The sequence below is a fragment of the Pseudorasbora parva genome, chromosome 16 (assembly GCF_024679245.1).
Source record: "Pseudorasbora parva isolate DD20220531a chromosome 16, ASM2467924v1, whole genome shotgun sequence".
In the NCBI taxonomy this organism is placed as follows: domain Eukaryota; kingdom Metazoa; phylum Chordata; class Actinopteri; order Cypriniformes; family Gobionidae; genus Pseudorasbora; species Pseudorasbora parva.
In genome coordinates, this window is record NC_090187.1 from 45,003,552 (window position 1) to 45,028,551 (window position 25,000).

The 25,000-nt window shown below is 36.3% G+C and overlaps 2 protein-coding genes across 2 annotated transcripts in view; both read right to left on the reverse strand.

Annotated features, from left to right (window-relative positions):
- The window catches only part of slc24a5 (solute carrier family 24 member 5), a 64,248-nt gene extending 46,431 nt beyond the window's left edge, over positions 1 to 17,817 (reverse strand). Inside the window, exons 1-7 of the mRNA XM_067419201.1 lie at positions 17,661 to 17,817; positions 15,029 to 15,208; positions 14,869 to 14,952; positions 10,728 to 10,831; positions 8,988 to 9,088; positions 6,638 to 6,921; positions 3,646 to 3,852 (exon numbers count right to left, since the gene is read on the reverse strand). Of these exons, the coding sequence (XP_067275302.1) occupies positions 3,646 to 3,852; positions 6,638 to 6,921; positions 8,988 to 9,088; positions 10,728 to 10,831; positions 14,869 to 14,952; positions 15,029 to 15,208; positions 17,661 to 17,817 (1,117 nt within the window). The remainder of the gene's footprint in view (positions 1 to 3,645; positions 3,853 to 6,637; positions 6,922 to 8,987; positions 9,089 to 10,727; positions 10,832 to 14,868; positions 14,953 to 15,028; positions 15,209 to 17,660) is intronic.
- A 1,835-nt stretch (positions 17,818 to 19,652) lies between these two features.
- Positions 19,653 to 25,000, reverse strand: part of LOC137043087 (thrombospondin type-1 domain-containing protein 4-like) — a 56,340-nt gene continuing 50,992 nt past the window's right edge. Inside the window, exon 18 of the mRNA XM_067419182.1 lies at positions 19,653 to 24,108. Coding sequence (XP_067275283.1) covers positions 23,981 to 24,108 — 128 coding nt within the window. The 3' untranslated portion in view covers positions 19,653 to 23,980. The remainder of the gene's footprint in view (positions 24,109 to 25,000) is intronic.

A 25,000-nucleotide genomic window follows, 5' to 3' on the forward strand; every position in this document is an offset into this window, starting at 1 on the left:
TTTAGTTTCGGGCTATAAAGCTCCGCTGGAGCTCATGTGAATCTGTGACTGTGAGCAGGATAATAATCCTATTATATGCGACTGCATCACATGGCTTCTCACGGCCCCGTGGGGTTCAGCCGGACAGACCGGAGAACGTCAGGCCGACAGCATCATAATCCTTCAGGATACAGCGCTGGCATTTCAGGAATGGAATTAGGGAGCATGTGACCCATTCAAAGGCCTGAACATCTGCAGTGCAACTAGATGACGACTGCAGCTGGGAACAAATGCAGTGTGATGCCGAATCAATACACAATAATCTATCAGAACTGAGCACTGCAAAAAAGGCTCTTCTTATTTTTTATTTTTTTTTCTTATTTCCAGTCCAAATATCTAAATATTCTTGAATCAAGATGCATTTACTAGATCAGTAAAATTACATATTTTCTTCTTGTTTTCAGGTGAAAAATATCAAAATGAGTTTTTGCTTAAAACAGGCAAAATGATCTGCCAATGGGGTGAGAAAAATAATCTGATTTCTGTTTGGGAACAAGAAACAAGATTTCAATCAGAAATAAGATTATTTTTCTCACCCCATTGGCAGATCATTTTGCCTGTTTTAAGCAAAAACTCTCTTCATTTTGATTTTATTTTCAACAAAACAAGAAAAAATATCTAATGTCGTTTTACTGATCTAGTAAATGCATCTTCATTTAAGAATTGTTAGATATTTAAACTAGAAACAAGACAAAAATACTAAAGAAGAAGAGCATTTTTTGCAGTGAGACTTACACCAGACAGAGCACAGACATACTGATAAGAGCCGTGCTCATGAAAATTTATGAAAAGAAACATGACTAACATGCAGAATAATAATAAAACAAAATATAAATCTCTGAATCGAACAAAACAGACAAAATATAAACCTCTGAATCGAACAAAACAGACAAAATATAAATCTCTGAATCGAACAAAACAGACAAAATATAAACCTCTGAATCGAACAAAACAGACAAAATATAAACCTCTGAATCGAACAAAACAGACAAAATATAAATCTCTGAATCGAACAAAACAGACAAAATATAAATCTCTGAATTGAACAAAACCGACAAAATATAAATCTCTGAATTGAACAAAACAGACAAAATATAAACCTCTTAATCGAACAAAACAGACACAATATAAATCTCTGAATCGAACAAAAACAGACATAATATAAATCTCTGAATCGAACAAAACAGACAAAATATAAATCTCTGAATCGAACAAAACAGACAAAATATAAATCTCTGAATTGAACAAAACAGACAAAATATAAATCTCTGAATTGAACAAAACAGACAAAATATAAACCTCTTAATCGAACAAAACAGACACAATATAAATCTCTGAATCGAACAAAACAGACACAATATAAACCTCTGAATCGAACAAAACAGACACAATATAAACCTCTGAATCGAACAAAACAGACAAAATATAAACCTCTGAATCGAACAAAACAGACAAAATATAAACCTCTTAATCGAACAAAACAGACAAAATATAAACCTCTGAATCGAACAAAACAGACTAAATATAAACCTCTGAATCGAACAAAACAGACAAAATATAAACCTCTGAATCGAACAAAACCGACAAAATATAAACCTCTGAAACGAACAAAACAGACTAAATATAAACCTCTGAATCGAACAAAACAGACAAAATATAAACCTCTAAAGCGAACAAAACAGACAAAATATAAACCTCTTAATCGAACAAAACAGACACAATATAAACCTCTGAATTGAACAAAACAGACAAAAAATAAACCTCTGAATCGAACAAAACCGACAAAATATAAACCTCTGAATCGAACAAAACAGACAATATATGAATCTAGCAATCAAACAAAACCGACAAAATATAAACCTCTGAATCGAACAAAACAGACAAAATATAAATCTCTGAATCGAACAAAACAGACAAAATATAAACCTCTGAATCGAACAAAAACAGACAAAATATAAATCTCTGAATCTAACAAAAACTGACAAAATATAAACCTCTGAATCGAACAAAACAGACAAAATATAAACCTCTGAATCGAACAAAAACAGACAAAATATAAATCTCTGAATCTAACAAAAACTGACAAAATATAAACCTCTGAATCGAACAAAAACAGACAAAATATAAATCTCTGAATCGAACAAAAACTGACAAAATATAAACCTCTGAATCGAACAAAAACAGACAAAATATAAATCTCTGAATCTAACAAAAACTGACAAAATATAAATCTCTGAATCGAACAAAACAGACAAAATATAAATCTCTGAATCGAACAAAACAGACAAAATATAAATCTCTGAATCGAACAAAACAGACAAAATATAAACCTCTGAATCGAACAAAAACAGACAAAATATAAACCTCTGAATCAAACAAAACAGACAAAATATAAACCTCTGAATCGAACAAAACAGACAAAATATAAATCTCTGAATCGAACAAAACAGACAAAATATAAATCTCTGAATCGAACAAAACAGACAAAATATAAACCTCTGAATTGAACAAAACCGACAAAATATAAACCTCTGAATTGAACAAAACAGACAAAATATAAACCTCTTAATCGAACAAAACAGACACAATATAAATCTCTGAATCGAACAAAAACTGACAAAATATAAATCTCTGAATTGAACAAAACAGACAAAATATAAACCTCTGAATCGAACAAAACAGACACAATATAAACCTCTGAATCTAACAAAAACAGACAAAATATAAACCTCTGAATCGAACAAAACCGACAAAATATAAACCTCTGAATTGAACAAAACAGACACAATATAAACCTCTTAATCGAACAAAACAGACAAAATATAAACCTCTGAATCGAACAAAACAGACAAAATATAAACCTCTTAATCGAACAAAACCGACAAAATATAAACCTCTGAATCGAACAAAACAGACAAAATATAAACCTCTGAATCGAACAAAACAGACAAAATATAAATCTCTGAATCGAACAAAACAGACAAAATATAAACCTCTGAATTGAACAAAACCGACAAAATATAAACCTCTGAATTGAACAAAACAGACAAAATATAAATCTCTGAATCGAACAAAAACTGACAAAATATAAATCTCTGAATCGAACAAAACAGACAAAATATAAACCTCTGAATTGAACAAAACCGACAAAATATAAACCTCTGAATTGAACAAAACAGACAAAATATAAACCTCTGAATCGAACAAAACAGACAAAATATAAACCTCTGAATCGAACAAAAACTGACAAAATATAAATCTCTGAATCGAACAAAACAGACGAAATATAAATCTATTAATTGTCTTGCTGACTCAGTCGTGTTGGAGTCACTGCTGTACTGATATTGTTCTAGATGACACTATAAATACAGTAAATCTAAATCCAGAGGATCACTCTTATCATCGTTATACATCATCACATCAATATACAATCCATATCGAAACCATGTCTATTGTGAAAAGTGCTATAGAAATAATTTGACTTGACTTGTAGATCCTGTAGCTCATCTATTTAAACATGATGCTTGCAATGCAAAGGTCACGTGTTTGATTCCCAGGACACACACACACACACACACACACACAAACACACACACACACACTTACCGACGATAGTGACCATCCACACCAGGATGTAGGTGAAGCCGGAGATCCAGACGGCAGACATTAGGAAGGTGATCATGTACCATTTCTTCCAGAAGCGTCTCCTGCAGTCAGGAATGGTCAGGAAAAGCAACAAGATGGCCGGCAGCGACAAAACCCAAAGGATCCGCTTCAGGTCGTGTTCGGGCATCCTGAACACACTCTTCTGCTCTGAGAGAGGAAACATGCACACACGTGAGGCCGCTGAGGGACTATGGCAAGCCAAAAGGGTCAGAATTACGCTCTAGATTAATCGTGTTTACAGTCAAACGCTGTAAAATACGGCGTTTAAAACAGTATTTGCGCAACACAATATGCCATTGTGATTAAAAACGCTGTAAAATTGTGTTTAATACTTCAATGACGCCGTATTTCCCCATCGTTTTAATATGCCTAAAAAAATGCTGCTTTTTACGCTGTTCAGCTTGCCAAATGACGGCGTAAAAAACGGCTAAAACCGAACAAAACCAACTAAATTTAAATCTCTTAATCGAACAAATCAGACAAAATTTCTGAATCAAAACTAAACTAAAAAAATATAAATCTCTGAATCGAACAAAACATGAACAATATAAACCTCTAAATTGAACAAAACCGACAAAATATAAACCTCTAAATTGAACAAAACCGACAAAATATTAACCTCTAAATTGAACAAAACCGACAAAATATAAACCTCTGAATCGAACAAAACCGACAAAATATAAACCTCTGAATCGAACAAAACAAACTAAATATAAACCTCTTAATCGAACAAAACAGACAAAATATAAACCTCTAAAGCGAACAAAACAGACAAAATATAAATCTCTGAATCGAACAAAATGGACAAAATATAAACCTCTTAATCGAACAAAACCGACAAAATATAAACCTCTGAATCGAACAAAACAGACTAAATATAAATCTCTGAATCGAACAAAACAGACAAAATATAAATCTCTGAATCGAACAAAACATACAAAATATAAACCTCTGAATCGAACAAAACCGACAAAATATAAACCTCTGAATCGAACAAAACAGACAAAATATAAATTTCTGAATCGAACAAAACCGACAAAATATAAACCTCTGAATCGAACAAAACAGACAAAATATAAACCTCTGAATCGAACAAAACCGACAAAATATAAACCTCTGAATCGAACAAAACAGACAAAATATAAACCTCTGAATCGAACAAAACCGACAAAATATAAACCTCTGAATCGAACAAAACAGACAAAATATAAATCTCTGAATCGAACAAAACCGACAAAATATAAATCTCTGAATCGAACAAAACAGACAAAATATAAACCTCTTAATCAAACAAAACAGACAAAATATAAACCTCTGAATCGAACAAAACAGACAAAATATAAACCTCTTAATCGAACAAAACCGACAAAATATAAACCTCTTAATCAAACAAAACAAACTAAATATAAACCTCTGAATCGAACAAAACACACTAAATTTAAACCTCTAAATCAAACAAAACAGACTAAATATAAATCTCTGAATCGAACAAAACAGACAATATATAAACCTCTGAATCGAACAAAACAGACAAAATATAAACCTCTGAATCGAACAAAACAGACTAAATTTAAACCTCTAAATCAAACAAAACAGACTAAATATAAACCTCTAAATCGAACAAAACAGACACAATATAAACCTCTGAATCGAACAAAACCGACAAAATATAAACCTCTGAAACGAACAAAACAGACAAAATATAAACCTCTGAATCGAACAAAACCGACAAAATATAAACCTCTAATCGAACAAAACCGACAAAATATAAACCTCTGAAACGAACAAAACCGACAAAATATAAACCTCTAATCGAACAAAACAGACTAAATATAAACCTCTGAATCGAACAAAACCGACAAAATATAAACCTCTAATCGAACAAAACAGACTAAATATAAACCTCTGAATCGAACAAAACCGACAAAATATAAACCTCTGAATCGAACAAAACAGACAAAATATAAACCTCTGAATGGAACAAAACAGACAAAATATAAATTTCTGAATCTAACAAAACCGACAAAATATAAACCTCTGAATCGAACAAAAACAGACAAAATATAAACCTCTGAATTGAACAAAACAGACAAAATATAAATCTCTGAATCGAACAAAACAGACAAAATATAAACCTCTGAATCGAACAAAACAGACAAAATATAAACCTCTGAATTGAACAAAAACAGACAAAATATAAACCTCTGAATCGAACAAAACAGACAAAATATAAACCTCTGAATCGAACAAAACAGACAAAATATAAACCTCTGAATCGAACAAAACCGACAAAATATAAATCTCTGAATTGAACAAAACAGACAAAATATAAACCTCTTAATCGAACAAAACAGACAAAATATAAACCTCTGAATTGAACAAAACAGACAAAATATAAATCTCTGAATCGAACAAAACAGACAAAATATAAACCTCTGAATCGAACAAAACAGACAAAATATAAACCTCTGAATTGAACAAAACAGACAAAATATAAATCTCTGAATTGAACAAAACAGACAAAATATAAACCTCTTAATCGAACAAAACAGACAAAATATAAACCTCTGAATCGAACAAAACCGACAAAATATAAATCTCTGAATTGAACAAAACAGACAAAATATAAACCTCTTAATCGAACAAAACAGACACAATATAAATCTCTGAATCGAACAAAAACTGACAAAATATAAATCTCTGAAACGAACAAAACCGACAAAATATAAACCTCTGAATCGAACAAAACTTACTCAAATGATTTCGCGTGATTTTTACAGCGTTTGTATTAACAACGGCGTATTTTGTGATGCAAATACTGTTTTAAACGGCATATTTTACAGTGTTTAACTGTAAACGTGATTATTTTTATTATTACGTTTTTTTTTTTATTTGATTATTATTATTTTGGCATGATAACATCATGACGTACCGTCGGCGATCTCGTTGAGGCCGTGCAGGCTGAGGGAGAGTTGGGAATATCCAGAGTCGTCCTGGAAGATCCCGCTGTCGGCTCTGGAGCGCCGGTGAACTCGGAGGCCATTTTCCTCACTCCAGCCCATCAGAGGGCGCTGTTCCTCGCTCTCACGAAATCTCTTCATCAGACACGCACAGCACGGGCTGAAGCGCTGCATTACATACTCACTGATCTTCAGATCGAAGCACAGCACCACCACATACACACCATACACCAGCAGGAGACACGCGCCGTCGTACCTGCACACATTTAACAGGTTTAAAAACACGCAAAAAGGGCTGCGCTACAAAAAATGCTCTTCTTACTCAGTATTTTTGTCTTGTTTCCAGTCTAAATATCTAACAATTCTTAAAACAAGATGCATTTACTAGATCAGTAAAACGACATGAGACAGTTTTCCTTGTTTTCTTAAAAATAAAATCTAAATGAAGAGAGTTTTTGCTTAAAACAGGCAAAATGATCTGCCAATGGGGTGAGAAAAATAATCTTATTTCTGATTGAAATCTTGTTTCGTGTTTCCGTCCCAATCAGAAATAAGATTATTTTTCTCACCCCATTGGCAGATCATTTTGCCTGTTTTAAAGGGGGGGTGAAACACTCAGTTTCAGTCAATCTCATGTCAATCTTGAGTACCTATAGAGTAGTATTGCATCCTTCATATCTCCGAAAAGTCTTTAGTTTTATCATATTTATAAAACAAATATGGGCTGTACCAAGTCTTTCCGGAAAAAACCGAGCGCCTGGAGGCGTATCGTGTGGGCGGAGCTAAAGAATGACGAATGTGCACAAAGCGGTGACGTCCTCAAGCGTGGAGAAACCCATCTATCTCAGCTAATACAGATAATGATCCACAATCAAATCTGAGGCTGAAATAAACTGAACAGGAGAAACGGCAACATCAGGATGTCCGTCTCTGTGGTATGGACTGTATTTAGTGGCCTTTGTGTGTCTTTACTCGCAGTTTATGAGGACATGATTCGGTTTATGGACTATTGTATGTGACTAGACCTTAGAGGTAGCAAGCAAAACGGTTTTGCACGTCAGAGTCAGACTAGTGTAACGTTATACAGAGAACAGCAATGGAGTAACCGTTAGCGCATTTGAATGACGAAGCACGCGATCGTATCGTTTACTGATGTTTACTCACGTGACGGTAGCCAATAGCAGAGACATTTGAAGTTGATTTACTCACCGGCTGCTTCCAAAGCAGGACCGAACCTTTATCGCTGGGACCGCTCTGTCAAAAACACACTTCTTTGGTATGATTTGGTGAAGTCCTGTGACAGCAGTGACCGTCGAGATCCACTTTGCGACGCGACTGAAGCGATGTTGTGAAGCTTCCCGTCATTTCTGCGTTCAAATCGGTTCAAATGCAGCGCTGCCTTCCCAGAATGCTGTGCTGAAGCGTTGAAGTCGCTCGACGTCACCCAGAGGAATAAAGTGGAGCGCAGCGCGTCATAAGTGTTCACGGGCGACTGGATCTGCACCTGAGAGTGTGTGTATGGGCGTGAGTTTCCTCTCTCGCTCTAGTCACGCGCGCGCACCCTACCGGGAGAAGAGCCGTACGGCCCATACAAGGACCTTCTGCTCTATTAACGTCAAATAGACCCATACTCGAAAAACACTCTCCGAAACTTGTGAGAAACCGGAAGGAGTATTTTTGACACAGAAATACTCCATCAAACGTCCAACATTAGTTTTTGAAACTTTGTCTGTGTTTAGGATGGGAATCCAAGTCTTTAAAGGTGTAAAGCTCAGTATGCAGGAAACAGCATTTCACCGCCCCTTTAAGCAAAAACTCACTTCATTTAGATTTTTTTCTCCAGAAAACAAGAAAAAATATCTTATGCAATTTTACTGATCTAGTAAATGCATCTTGATTTAAGAATATTAGATTTGTCTGAAAAATACTTTGTAAAATATTTTGCCCCTTTCCTGCATCTCGCACATGCTTTAAGGAATTAATTTTGTTGTAAAAATTTTATATGCACAAACAAAAGACGGACAAAAGTTGCAATTGACATAATAAATAAATCTAATAAACTAAAGCTCAATGTGCTTGTAGAACAAAAGTTCAAAGGCCAAATAGTCTAAATGTAATGTTTCACATACAATATGGTTTTAGCTGAAAAATATTAAATTATGATTGTTTTATAAGCTCACGTTCCACCGGGTCAAAATTTGACACTGGAATATGAAATGTGTACACAGTTATCCCATAAAAGTTAACAATATTTTAACAACTTAATGGGAATGTTTGTAAAACGCTCTTATAACGTATTAATGTCGTCTGGAGAATCCTCACCAGTAAACTCTGTTATCTGAGATGATGGCGATGACGGCGGCGACGCTGATGGCGTACGCGACACAGTCCCTGAATAACGGCCAGCAGGAGAGACGAGCCGCCTGAACAGAGAAAACACACACACATCTTAGACACAGACACTACACACACACACACACACACACATCTGAGACACAGAGACTACACACACACACACACACACACACACACACACCTGAGACACAGAGACTACACACACACACACACGTTTGTTTTTGTGACATATGGGGACATTCCATTGGTTTTTATACTGAACAAACCGTATTTTCTATCCCCTTACACTGCCCCTAAACCTACCCATCACACACACACACACACACACACTGCCCCTAAAGCCCCCCACACACACACACTGCCCCTAAACCTACCCATCACACACACACACACACACACACACACACACTGCCCCTAAAGCCCCCCACACACACACACTGCCCCTAAACCTACCCATCACAGGAAACATTCTGCATTTTTACTTTCTCATAAAATCTCCTCCTGTGTGATTTATAAGCCTTTTGTAAAGTGGGGCCATGGGTAATGTCCTCATATTTCACCCTCTCCTGTAATACCTGTGTCATACCCATGGCATTATACACATTTGAGTCCTCATATGTCACAAAAACATGCACACACACACACACACACACACACACACACTCACACACACACACACACTCACACACACACACACACACTCACACACACACACACACACACACACACACACACACACACACAGCCCCTAAACCTACCCATCACAGGAAACATTCTGCATTTTTACTTTCTCATAAAAACTCCTCCTGTGTGATTTATAAGCCTTTTGTAAAGTGGGGCCATGGGTAATGTCCTCATATTTCACCCTCTCCTGTAATACCTGTGTCATACCCATGGCATTACACACATTTGTGTCCTCATATGTCACAAAAACATGCCCACACACACACACACACACACACACACACACACACACACACACACACACACACACACACACACACACACACACACACACACACACACACACACACACACACACACACACACACACACACACACACACAGTCTTGTTTCCATGTTTTATGGGGACTTTCCATAGGCGTAATGGATTTCATACTGTACAAACTGTACATTCTATCCCCCTACACTGCCCCTGCCCCTAAACCTACCCATCACAGGAAACATTCTGCATTTTTACTTTCTTAAAAAAAACTCCTTCTGTGTGATTTATAAGATGTTTTCCTCATGGGGACCTAAAAATGTCCCCACAAGGACAAGGATTTCGGATATTGCCATCTTTGTGGGGACATTTTGTCCCCATAACGTAGGGATTACCAGGCCACACACACACACACACACACACACACACACACACACACATTCTGCATTTTTACTTTCTCATAAAAACTCCTCCTGTGTGATTTATAAGCCTTTTGTAAAGTGGGGCCATGGGTAATGTCCTCATATTTCACCCTCTCCTGTAATACCTGTGTCATACCCATGGCATTATACACATTTGTGTCCTGATATGTCACAAAAACAAGCACACACACACACACACACACACACACACACACACACACACACACACACACACACACACACACACACACACACACACACACACACACACACACACACACACACACACACACACACACACTGACATGCTTACAGCACATGAACAATGATAGTTTCACACACCGCAGAGGTCAAGAGGCCACACGCCGCACAGATGCACAGGAGGTTATACACAGCCGATCCCATGATGGTGCTCACACCGATGTCTCCTTTAGTCACAAACACACCTGAGGACGACACAAACTCAAGTCAACAAGTGCTTTTAGAAATGATTTATGCATGAAACACACATGGGCGTCGGAAGCAAATAAAAAGTGGGTGGGTCCTCTCTCTAAGAATATCGTTAGATGCCATATTTACATTAAATACAAATATACCGCCGTTTACTAAACAATTGACTTTGCCAGACAAAATAACGGAAATCAGTGAGCTATTAACTGTGGCGTGTGTGTGTGTGTGTGTGTGTGTGTGTGTGTGTTCTATTTGTTCTGACTGGCATCAAATTTAACCCTAATCGATCAGAGGTTCCGCCTTTTGCCACACTCGCTCTAATCCCTTTCCCCATCACATATCAGATCAGAAAGGCATTTATTTTCAATAAAAGTTGAGAAAATATTAGAAAAGTGGAAATAAAGCGTCTAACGTGTTCAATAATAAGTGTTTATCGGTTAAGGGTAGGTGAACAGACATGCTGAATTAGAGACGATAAAAGTGAGTGGGTCCAATATCATTGGTCGTAAAAAGTGGGTGGGTCTTGTCCCCCACACACGCACACACACACACACACACACACACACACACACACACACGCACACACACGCACACACACACACACACACGCACACACACACACACACGCACACACACACACACACACACAAACAATGGTTCCGAAGACCATGCATTTATAGGACACATCATTATTGTTTTAATAATCTTGATTCAGAATATCTTCATCTCTTCTCTGATGACGAGGGCGGGGCCATCTGTCACTCACATGAGATCAGCCAATAGCAAACCACAGCCATCCAATCAACTCCCCACAGACACACTCAAGCCCCGCCCACATTTGTTCTGGTTTGAGAAGCGATTCTAATGGGACCTGATTGTAAATTGTCTTTATGTCAATTTTGTCTCAGATATTCCTCCTAAAAATACCCAAAGAGAAATAAAATGACTCAAATGATCTCTTTGAGATCTAAAATAAATGTGAAGCAGCATGAGAAATGTTTGATTTTATATTGTGGCGTTTAATTGCAGATTTTAGGATCTTAGGCAAATTTCTAATCAGTGGCATGAGGTGTGTGATCTATTCTATCTGATCTGACCAATTAAAGGGGTCCTATAATGCCCCGTTTTACAAGATGTCTTTGATGTGAGTGTGTGTGAAGTTTCAGCTTAAAATCATAGATCAAGTTTATAGCATGTTAAAAGTGTCACTTTTTGAGGGTGAGCAAAAACACGGCGTTTTGTGTGTCCCTTTAAATGCAAATGAGCTGGTGCTCCCGCCCCTTTCAGGAGCTTCAAGACAGGGCCGGCGCTCCGCACACACACATCCCGCACTGCGCGTAGGGCACCAAGTGATTGGGGGGAGGAAGAGATAGCAAAAAATCTGGGTCGTGAAAAAATCATCACAATAGGCTACAGTATAAATAACAAATAAAATATTTCTAAAAGCATGTTAATATACAAAAGTAATACAAAAGTAATATAGGCTGTTATGAAGGACTGTCATGTGTACATAATAATGTACTGTGATTGTTTAAAATCATAGTTTACCGCGAACTGAAAGTATTAGTAGCATAGATCCTTATCTATCGCAATCGTGTATAGACAATTCTGATGGAGAACGAGTATTCCTCTGTACTATAATTATTTACAAGACATGTTTACATATATAATTACCGTGAGTGCTATATGCTTTGTTGTACATTCGCGAGCTAAATGTGTATGCCGTAAATGAATGGCTCTAATGACGTTACGGCCGCGAGTTCGAGCCCCGCTCAGAACAGGATTCTTACATGATGATAAATAAGCCTACATGACAATATATAGGATAGTAAATTCGGATTTCATTGCATGTGTAACAGTTTAGTACTTTGTACTGTTATTTGTCCATTGTTATCATAATTACACATTATTTATGTGTACTGCTACTGGTATCCTTTTGTATATTGTTATTTACCAATTTGTATGTATATTTTCAGAACCACAAATTTGCCCCGACTTATGGTGGAGAATAAATGTTACAGAAGAAACATCAGAGTCCTTATTGCATTCTAACTGGATGTGCCATAGTGATTGCAACCAATTACAACCAGACAATTGAAGTACTTCAAAACATAGGCCTAGACCAAATTAGTCGAGAAAAAAGTGAATCTCTGTGCCAGTCTCCCTCTGGTTTTCAGTAGAATCCCTGAATATTTTGTCTTGTGGTTATCAATGAGGACGTGGCTCAGAAACTGTTATATGATGACCTGATAGCTGATTTTGCAGATGTAGACGTGTGCCTCTGTAGGGCCTCTGACATCTGATGGTAGTGAAAATGTTTAATATAGTTCTATAGAATAGCAGAATGGACTCTTTATAGAGATGTAGTCCCTCTGTTGAGTCATTTCTACTGTGCAGTTATGCATGGTTATTAGCAGTTTAAAACGTGCACTTTAAAATTCATACTTCATAAAATTCATACACTTATACTATTTGCACTAAACTTTTTTTGCACTTTTAACTTTCTGTGTTTGCATTGTTCAGTCCCAATTATTCATTTGCAGCAGTTATTTTGGAAGTAAAGAGAACCTAAATAAGAAATTCTGAATGGTAGTTATTTCTTTGGTGGGTGGGTGGGTGATTGGGGAGGGGGGGTGGGGGTGTTGTGTGTGTGTGTGTGGGGGGGGGGGGGCACCGCCAAGCATTTGTGCTTAGGGCACCCAAATGGCTAGCGCCGGCCCTGCTTCAAGAGCTCATGTTAGCAGCTCTGATTACCTCAGACACACACTAAAAATATCAGCCTTTTATGATCAAACAGGAGTCGGACGATGATGGAGGGACTCCAGAAGAAGAGAGAACATGTAGAACGAGACAGGACGCTTCTGAAGCGATAGTTGATGAGTTTATGAGTTAACGATCTTCAGTTATTGATTAGCATATTCTGTCATGATAATCTCTAAACCGCTGTGAGATGAGCCAGAGAATATCTGCTGATGAAGAGAGAACAGGGATAGTTCTGTTTAATTACGGTTATAACTGATGATATAATCTCGACATGATCCCGGGGGCGGGGTTATGTAAATGTCCAGGTGATGTCACTAACTCGTTGTAGTCCCTACAGCCGTTTGTTGTAGTCCTTAAAGAGAGATTTCTGTAGAAGAAAATATCTCCCTTTGCTCTGAGCGTCGTAACTTTACAGATGTTATTGATGCTCAAACAGCGACACTACACACACACAAACACTCAGGTTTGTTTTTGCGAAATTCCATAGGCCTAATGGTTTTTGTACCGTACAAACCGCATTTTCTATCCCCCTACACTGCCCCTAAACCTACCCATCACACACACACACACACACACACAGCCCCTAAACCTACCCATCACACACACACAGCACCTAAACCTACCCAACACACAGACACACACTGCCCCTAAACCTACCCAACACACACACACACACACACACTGCCCCTAAACCTACCCAACACACACACACACACACACTGCCCCTAAACCTACCCAACACACACACACACACACTGCCCCTAAACCTAAATCTCTCAATCAAGTATCAAATAAACTTTTATATTTATTATTATTTTAAATTATTATTGCCCCTGTAATGAAGTCTTGTAATAAAGTAGCAGAGACTGGGATAGATTTTAAATATCACATTAAGATGCAATCTAATCCTGTTTACATAAAATAAGCTCCTCATTACGTTTAAGCTGACGGACGTGTTGCTATGACAGCAAGTCCAGGATGAGCTTCGAAGAACGAAGTTGTGTTTTGGCCTGAAGCTCCGCCCTATCGACCAATCACGAAGTCAGTAGTGATCGGGTTGCCAGATCTGCTCTAGTTACCACAGCTGCAGATCTACAAACGTTCTGCTAATCCTGCAGCCAATCTGGCAACCTCGAGTCAGGGGGAAGGGGAGGGGCATACACCGCTCTACAGGCATTTAAAAGGGATTGCAGTACCAGTTTTGGCCACAATCTTACACACAAGTTCTTTAAAGAGATGTCATTTCTGATATTTCTCTCCTAAACGTTACCTAGAAAAGCAGTGACGAGTTCCGGCGCCGAGCTTCCCGCTGCCATGAAAGTGGCTCCAGCAACATCTTGTGAAAGACCGAGACCTGAAACAAAACCGGATTCGGTTAAATCACCGCAAAAATTAACCGCCAGACAAAAGCTGCCCGAACACCGGCTTACGCTCGCTGATGACCTCGAGAGACGGCAGGAAATAATCATCACACACGATGGAGACGGCCAGAAGCATGTAGAAAATGATCATAAAGTAAATCAGAATCCCTCCGTCTTTCCTCTCCTGAAGTGTGAAGAATCCGTCGGGAAACTCGGAGGATTGCGGCGGGATGCATTCGCTCGCATTTTCTGCAATTAAATAATATTCATATATAACTGCATTGACACTATCGTCGGAGAACAGAACTTCAGAGTAGGGGTGTAACGCTACGATATATATATCACGATACTGAACTCACGATGCAATATATCACGATACTGAACTCACGATGCAATATATCACGATACTGAACTCACGATTCGCTATATATCACGATACTGAACTCACGATGCAATATATCACGATACTGAACTCACGATGCAATATATCACGATACTGAACTCACGATGCAATATATCACGATACTGAACTCACGATTCGCTATATATCACGATACTGAACTCACGATGCAATATATCACGATACTGAACTCACGATTCGCTATATATCACGATACTGAACTCACGATGCAATATATCACGATACTGAACTCACGATGCAATATATCACGATACTGAACTCACGATTCGCTATATATCACGATACTGAACTCACGATGCAATATATCACGATACTGAACTCACGATTCGCTATATATCACGATACTGAACTCACGATGATATATATCACGATACTGAACTCACGATTCGCTATATATCACGATACTGAACTCACGATTCGCAATATATCACGATACTGAACTCCCTATATGATTTATATCATAATACTGAACTCACAATACAATATATATCACGATAATGAACTCACGATATGATATATATATATATCACGATAATGAACTCACGATATGATATATATATATCACGATACTGAACTCACGATATGATATGTATCACGATACTGAACTCATTATTTGCTATATATCACGATACTGAACTCCCTATATGATTTATATCACAATACTGAACTCCCTATATGATTTATATCATAATACTGAACTCACAATACAATATATATCACGATAATGAACTCACGATATATATATATATATATCACGATACTGAACTCACGATATGATATATATCACGATACTGAACTCACAATACGTTATATATCACGATACTGAACTCACAATATGATTTATATCATAATACTGAACTCACAATACAATATATATCACGATAATGAACTCACGATATGATATATATATATCACGATAATGAACTCACGATATGATATATATATATATATCACGATACTGAACTCACGATATGATATGTATCACGATACTGAACTCCCTATATGATTTATATCATAATACTGAACTCACAATACAATATATATATCACGATAATGAACTCACGATATGATATATATATATCACGATACTGAACTCACGATTCGCTATATATCACAATACTGAACTCCCTATTTGATTTATATCATAATACTGAACTCACAATACAATATATATCACGATAATGAACTCACGATATATATATATATATCACGATACTGAACTCACGATATGATATATATCACGATAATGAACTCACGATATGATATATATCACGATACTGAACTCACGATATGATATATATCACGATACTGAACTCACAATACAATATATATCACGATAATGAACTCACGATATATATATATATATATATATATATATCACGATACTGAACTCACGATATGATATATATCACGATACTGAACTCACGATATGATATATATCACGATAATGAACTCACGATATGATATGTATCACGATAATGAACTCACGATATGATATATACATCACGATAATGAACTCACGATATGATATATACATCACGATAATGAACTCACGATATGATATATATCACGATACTGAACTCACGATTCCCTACATTTTTTTCTAATTTCAGAGGCCGTTTCACTCGGATATACGTCACAATATGGAGAAAAAGACGATCTCAACTTCCGTTTCATGCCGACTTTAACAATATATCGTTACACCCCTAGTTCTTATACACTGCAAAAAATGCTCTTCTTACTCAGTATTTTTGTCTTGTTTCCAGTCTAAATATCTAACAATTCTTAAATCAAGATGCATTTACTAGATCAGTAAAACAACATAAGATATTTTTTCTAGTTTTGTTGAAAATAAATCTAAATGAAGAGAGTTTTTGCTTAAAACAGGCAAAATGATCTGCCAATGGGGTGAGAAAAATAATCTTATTTCTGATTGAAATCTTGTTTCTTGTTTCCGTCCCAATCAGAAATAAGATTATTTTTCTCACCCCATTGGCAGATCATTTTGCCTGTTTTAAGCAAAAACTCATTTTGATATTTTTCCCCAGAAAGCAAGAACAAATATCTTGTAATTTTACTTATCTAGTAAATGCATCTTGATTTAAGAATATTTGGATATTTGGACTGTAAAACAAGACATATTTTTGCAGTGTAGCTGAACGTTTAGATGAAGTTTCCAGCAGTTGTTTTATTGTTTATTAAGCTGCTCTGAAACCTGTATTGCATAAAGTGCTCTCGAAACATGTGAATGAATCTCAGCATGAATTAAATCTCTCTCACCAACATCCCGACGAACTCTCGCAGCCGCCGAAATCTGGAAACTCTTTCCGGCGTAAAAGACGAGATGAATCGCTGCAAATATAAGAGCAACCACAGCGATGATATACAGAAGAACATCTCTCCGTTTCCTCCGGTGAAGAAGCAAGTCTTTCCTCATGGTTCCCACCGATTACTGAAGCTCCAGGAGATCCATGGAGCTGAAGTTTATTCCTGTGTGTGTGTGTGTGTGTGTGTGTCACAAGACTCATTATTCTGCACGAACGAGTCTCAAGCCTTCAGGGCTGAAATGGTTTTTGACTAATACAAATGTTATCATGCAAAATTATGTGCCTCTTAAGGAGATAAATTGATTCTGTGCACATCATTTATGGCCTTCCAGTGAGATGACTCTAATTATTCATATTTTGAGAAGTGCATGGATTTATCCACTGCAAAAAATGCTCTTTTTATTTAGTATTTTTGTCTTGTTTCTAGTCAAAATATCAAAAAATTCCTACATTAAGAGACATTTACTAGACCAGTAAAAATTATTGTCTTGTTTTGGGAGAAAATAACTCCAAATGAAGAGAGTTTTTGCTTAAAATAAGATAAATACTCAATGGGGTGAGAAAAATATGTATATATTTTTTTATTTTGAATTAAGATTATTTTTCTTAACCCATTGGCAGATTATTTATCTTATTTTAAGCAAAAACTCTCTTCATTTTGAGTTAATAATTTTTTACTTGTCTAGTAAATGTTTCTTAATGTAAGAATTTTTAGATATTTTGACTAGAAACAAGACAAAAATACTAAGAAAGAAGAGCATTTTTTGCAGTGTTCCTACGATTTGAATCATTTGGAGCAGACTTTAAATCTTCCTTTAAGAATTCAATTTGGTCAATGATACAAGATCGCTGTCCTTGTTTTTAGTTATTTGTGTGTTTTATATGTTATGCTTATTGCTGTATTTTTGTATTAATTTGATGTTTTTACTGTATTATACCTGCTTCTTATGCTGCCTCTTGGCCGGGTTGTCACTGTAAATGAGAACCTGTTCTCAACTGACTTATCTGGTTAAATAAAGGAAATAGTAAATGGATTTAACCATAAACGTGTGTTAACCTGACTTTATTATATTCTAGATTAGGGGTTTTAAATCATTTAGAGCCCCAAATATGATCATCACCATCCTCACATTTAAAAGGCAAATATACATTGTTATGCATAAATACCTAATTATTAGTATAAAAAAATAATATTTTATTTTTATGTATAAATTTTTTTTAATTTTGTATAAATATGTGTATAATATCATTTGTTTCTATTATGTTGCATCACTGTGTTCATTCCTACTCACCTATTATTATGGATGTTTTTTTTTTATGTATTGTAATGTATTTTAATATATTAATTTATTTTAGTCAAATGTATTATTATTTATTTAAATACATTTCATTTATTTTTTAGCAATCAAGTTTTATTTATTTATTTAAATCAAATGTTTTTGTTTATTTTTTATTTATTTATACCAAATGTATTAATTTTAATCAATGTATTATTTTGAATTACATTCAGTTTTTAAATCAAATGTATTTGTTTTAGTCATGTTTTATTATTATAATAAAAAGTTTGTTTATTTACATAAAATGTTTATTTTAAATAATTGTTATAAATATATATATTTTTATTTATTTAAATATTTATTATTGTAATCAATTTATTTACATTGCATTATTTTAACCCACTATAGTGCTGTAATAATACATTTATTATTTATTTCTTAAAATCATATTTTAATCAAATGTTTTAGTTTATTTATTTATTTTTCTTTACATCACATTTTATTTATCATTATAAATGTATTCATTTTAATTAGATTTATTAATTTAAATATTTTTATTTAATTATTTAAAAATATTTTTTTTAATCAAATTGATTTTTGTTAGCTATCTAAATCTTATTTTTTCCTTGAACCCCAGTTTAAAACCCCCATTTTAAGATACACTCAGATCAGAATTCAACATTAGACTTTAATCGGCTTTATAAAGAGTAAAAAGATACAGCTCAACGGTTCTCAGTGAGTATGAAGATCTCGACAAATCTGTTTCAAAAATAAAAAACTGAATGTATTCAAAAAAAATGAAACACACGTGAGTACAATAAATATATACGACTGCAGGTTACAGCTCAACACTATTATGGAGCCAAAATAGTCTCAGAATTAATCAAGGCACATTTTGCACTGAGCAGGGCACATTATGATTGGCTGGATGGAAAACCCACAGCTGAACGTTAAGAGAACATTCCATTTCGCAAACCTTATCGAAAGTTACTTTTGAACGTTCTAAAACAAGTAGTAACAATTTAAAAAAGTAAGACAAACACAACATAAACAATGTACAAATAATGTTTTTGTGCTAACATTTTAAAAACATTATTAAAGGGATAGTTCACCCAAAAATTTTAATTAGCCCATTATTTACTCTCCCTCGTGTGTAGACAGTGGACGTATCGTAAAAAAGCGTAACTGGTGCGATGATGATGTCAGATGTATCATAAATAAACATAACTGGTGCAATGATGACGTTGGACTTAGCAAAAAAAACGTGGTGCGATGATGACGTTGGACATATCGTAAAAAAAACGTAACGGGTGCGAAGATGACATCGGACATATCGTAAAAAACGTAACTGGTGCGATGATGACGTTGGACGTATCGTAAAAAAAACGTAACTGGTGCGAAGATGACATCGGACATATCGCAAAAAACGTAACTGGTGCAATGATGACGTTGGACGTATCGTAAAAAAAACGTAACTGGTGCGAAGATGACATCGGACGTATCGTAAAAAACGTAACTGGTGCGAAGATGACGTCAGAAGTATCGGAAAAAAACGTAACTGGTGCGAAGATGACGTTGAACGTATCGTAAATAGATGTAACTGGTGTGATGATGATGTTGGACATATTGTAAATAAACATTACTGGTGCGATGACATTGGACGTATCATAAATAAACGTAACTGCTGCGATGATGACGTTTGACGTATCGTAAAAAAACGTAACTGGTGCGATGACATTGGACGTATCGTAAATAAACGTAACTGGTGCGTTGATGACTTTGGACGTATCGTAAAAAAACGTAACTGGTGCGATGACATTGGACGTATCGTAAATAAACGTAACTGGTGCGTTGATGACATTGGATGTTTCGTAAAAAAACGTAACTGGTGCGTTGATGACATTGGACGTATTGTAAAAAAACGTAACTGGTGCGATGATGACGTTGGACGTATCGTAAAAAAAGTGGTGCGATGATGACGTCCGACATAGCGTAAAAAACATAACTGGTGTTATAATGCCGGACGTATCGTAAATAAACATAACTGGTGTGAAGATGTTGGACATATCGTAAATAAACATAACTGGTGTGATGATGATGTCAGACGTATCATAAATAAACATAACTGGTGCAATGATTATGCCGGGCATATCGTAAAAAAACGTAACTGGTGCGATGATGACGCTGGGCATATCATAAAAAACGTAGCTGCCGCAACGATGACGTTGAACATATTGTAAAAAAAATTCACTGCCGCAACAGAAAAAAAACGTAACTGGTGCGATGATGTTGGACATAGCGTAAAAAACTTAACTGCCGCGATGATGACAGCGGACATAGTGTAAAAAAGCGAAACTAACATGACGAAGACGTCGGACGTAGTGTAAAAAAAAAACTTTACTGTCGTTACGATAAAAGCGGACGTATCGTAAAAAAGCAAAACTAAAGTGACGATGGCGTTGGATGTAGTGTAAAAAAACGTAACTGCCGCGACAATGACGTTGGATGTAGCGTAAAAAAGCAAAACTTAAGTGACGATGACGTTGGATGTAGCATAAAAAAGCAAAACTAACGTGACGAAGACATCGGACGTAATGTAAAAAAACAACGTATCTGCCGTGACGATGAAAGCGGACGCATCGTAAAAAAAAAACGTAAATGCTGCGACTATGAACGATGACGTCGGACATAGCATTATTATGGCGAACGTAGCTTTGAAAAACATAACTTGGGTGACCTATCCCTTTAAAGACCAGATAACGCTGAACAACACTCTATATGTTACAGGAAGAACGTTTGTTGATAACGTTGAGAGAACATTGAGAGAGCGTTCCCAGTGAGCCGAGATCTGACTGCTGTGTTCCAGAACTGAGGAACCGGATCCAGTTTTACAGCGAGCTGAACGCGTTCACACTGCAGTTTAAACACAACTGAACTCACACTAAATCCACGCAGTGTGAACAGAACCGAACTGAAGTAGCTGTTAAAGCGGTGGTTCCGGGTTTTTTTTCTAGGCTTGGTTGTGTTTATGGGGCACAGTATAAAATGTCCTAATACTTCGTCTTTTTTTTTACTCTGTATTTTTCTTCTATTCTCCCTTTATTCCACACCGCTGTCTGTCCTTTGAACGGCTTGTTTGCTTCCTGCTTCTCTGAAGCCCCTCCCTCTGAAAAACGCAATGGTCTTAGATTGGTCAGATGGCCAAATGTAGTTTCCTGTATTTTTATTGGCTGAAGTGCCAAGCACAGGTTGCCGGGAACCAGTGATGTCAGTAACGCATTACTCTAATCTGACAACTTTTTCCAGTCACGAGTAAAATAACACGTTACTATTTCCAAACCAGTAATCAGATTAAAGGAACTTATCCAAGTCACTGTGAGTTACTATTTTAGTCATTTTCCTTAGTAAAAATTTTTAAAATATATTTTTGTTTTCTTCTTGCGTCCCGGGAAGAGTATTTTTTCAGGAAATATTTTTTAATTTCAACTTAAAATGTCAGGAGATACATTGTTGACGTTACTGTTAAAACTGCACTTCCAATAAAGTGAGTGTTGGCAAAAACGGTCGTCATTTCTGTGTTGAGGCGGCAGTGGCGTTGTCGGAAACTGCTGAATGTAACTAATAAAGTAACTTGTAATCTTACTTAGTTACTTTTAAAATCAAGTAATCTGTAAAGTAACTAAGTTACTTTTTAAAGGAGTAATCAGATTACTTTTTCAAAGTAACTGTGGCAACAATGCCGGAAAGGCCACGCCCCTTCCCATTACGGGCAGAAGTCACATCTGCGGAGACTAGCGAGGGTTTATGATGTCACCAACCCAGGAAGAAGCTCGTTGTAGTCCAAACCGGCCATTTTTGTAGGCAATAAACTGCCGTAACTTTAAAAGACAATATCTCCGTTTGCATTGAACGTTCAGCGCTGTAACTTTGCAGAGACTGTTTATGCTCAAGCAGCGACATTACACACTAACTAAAGTTAAACAAGTCAAATCATGCAAACACTCCTTTTATACAGTGATGCACAATGAGATGAGAATCACATTCGTCTGCTCTGATCTCTGAGGTCCGTACAGTTCGTGACACTGACACACACACCGGATGTGATCCTGTGGAGCGTCTCCAGAGTATGTGTGTCTGTGGGCATGTTTTTGTGACATATGAGGGCACAAATGTGTATAATGCCATGGGTATGACACAGGTATTACAGGAGAGGGTGAAATATGAGGACATTACCCATGGCCCCACTTTACAAAAGGCTTATAAATCACACAGGAGGAGTTTTTATGAGAAAGTAAAAATGCAGAATGTTTCCTGTGATGGGTAGGTTAAGGGGCAGTGTGTGTGTGTGTGTGTGTGTGTGTGTGTGTGTGTTCCAGCTGAAGAACCGCGACGAGGCAAAAGATGCAGTTATCCATCCAAACGAGAAGTTAGTCTGTATCTCCCTGTAGATGGACCAAGCAGCTCCGCCTCCAGTTTCTGTTGAGGCCGATACAGAAGTGACTTAAACTGCAATTCCTCGTCTGGCCACTACAGCAAAAGGAGCCTGGCCACCAGAAGGAGCAGAATCTCGTTGAGCTCATGTTAAAATGCCCAACTTTACAGCAGAAAAACACGTTTACAGTCTGGGACACATTGTGGTTTTTGCCTACACGGCTAATTTTGCCCTTCATGACGACTGTGAGTGGGTGAATTATTTTATAACTCATTAATTTACATTATATAAAGCTTTAAAGTTCGGCATAATTAAGGGCGTGGCCACTTTGAGTGACAGGTGGATTGCTGTTTGTCTGCTGTCTGTTAGTTGTCACCTAAGCTCCGCCCACGTCCCGCCTCTTTGCCCATTTTTTGTTTTCCGGGAAAGACGCGAGATGATGCTGCCAAGATGGTGACGGCCATCTCGTCTCTACTTTACACTTCAAAACGGCTCTTCAGAATCCAATGGGTGACGTCACGACACTACGGCCATGTTTTTTTACAGTCGTTGAGACGTCCTCATTTATCGTGGTCTCCTGTGCTCCACACGCCTGCAGGACGCACAACACACCGTCTGATAATATTCGTACACGCAGAGACGGGCCTGGACCACCACGTTACAGTTGAAGTATTTATCGCGACACTTCTCATCTGAAAATAAACAGATACTTCAGTCAAAATCATGTTCAGGTCACAGCATACGGAAATAAAATCAGAAGAAGAAATGATATATTTTGCATGAGAAAATCAAGCCTATCGTTATGGTTTTATATTCATGATAATTAAACACATTAAACCCCATGACATGATTATTTCATTCTTATTACTGTAACAGTCTTTTTATATATAAAAGAAATCTTAAGTCACATTTATCCAAATTCAAACAAAACATTATTTTGCATATAGAAATATAAAATTAATATTGTAAAATATTATTTAAATTATATATATTTATGTATTTTTTGTATATAATATATATATTTTAATTTTATTTTTTACATGCAAATTACATGTTTACATGTTGATATTTATATATATAATATTTAATTTATAGGTTTACATTATATATATCATATATATTATATATAATATTGTTACGTACGCAGTGCTACGTAGTTTTTTTTGTTTGTTATACATATGTATACATGTTGTGTGTTACGTACATGGTTACGTATTTTTGTCTTGAGATCACGCTGGACCTGTTATGTGAGTGTGTATTTGTATCAGCTGCCTTTGTTTCAAATGTTTGGTTCTTTGATTTAAGCACCATTCGTTTGCTCCTTCTCTCTCCCCACTTTTGATGTCTGTTTGACCCTGACTGCTCGTACATTTTTGTTAATTTACTTTCTATATCATTACTTTTCACTAAATTACTTTACAATAATATTCACATTAAATACTCTTCAAATGAGATTGAAGAAGTGTCGCTCGTTCATTTGCATGTTCCCTTTCACTATCTGTCACGCACACATATCTATTGTGTTATGTCTGATAATATGCTAGACATTTTAACATCTAATTAACGAGGGACGTAACAAATATA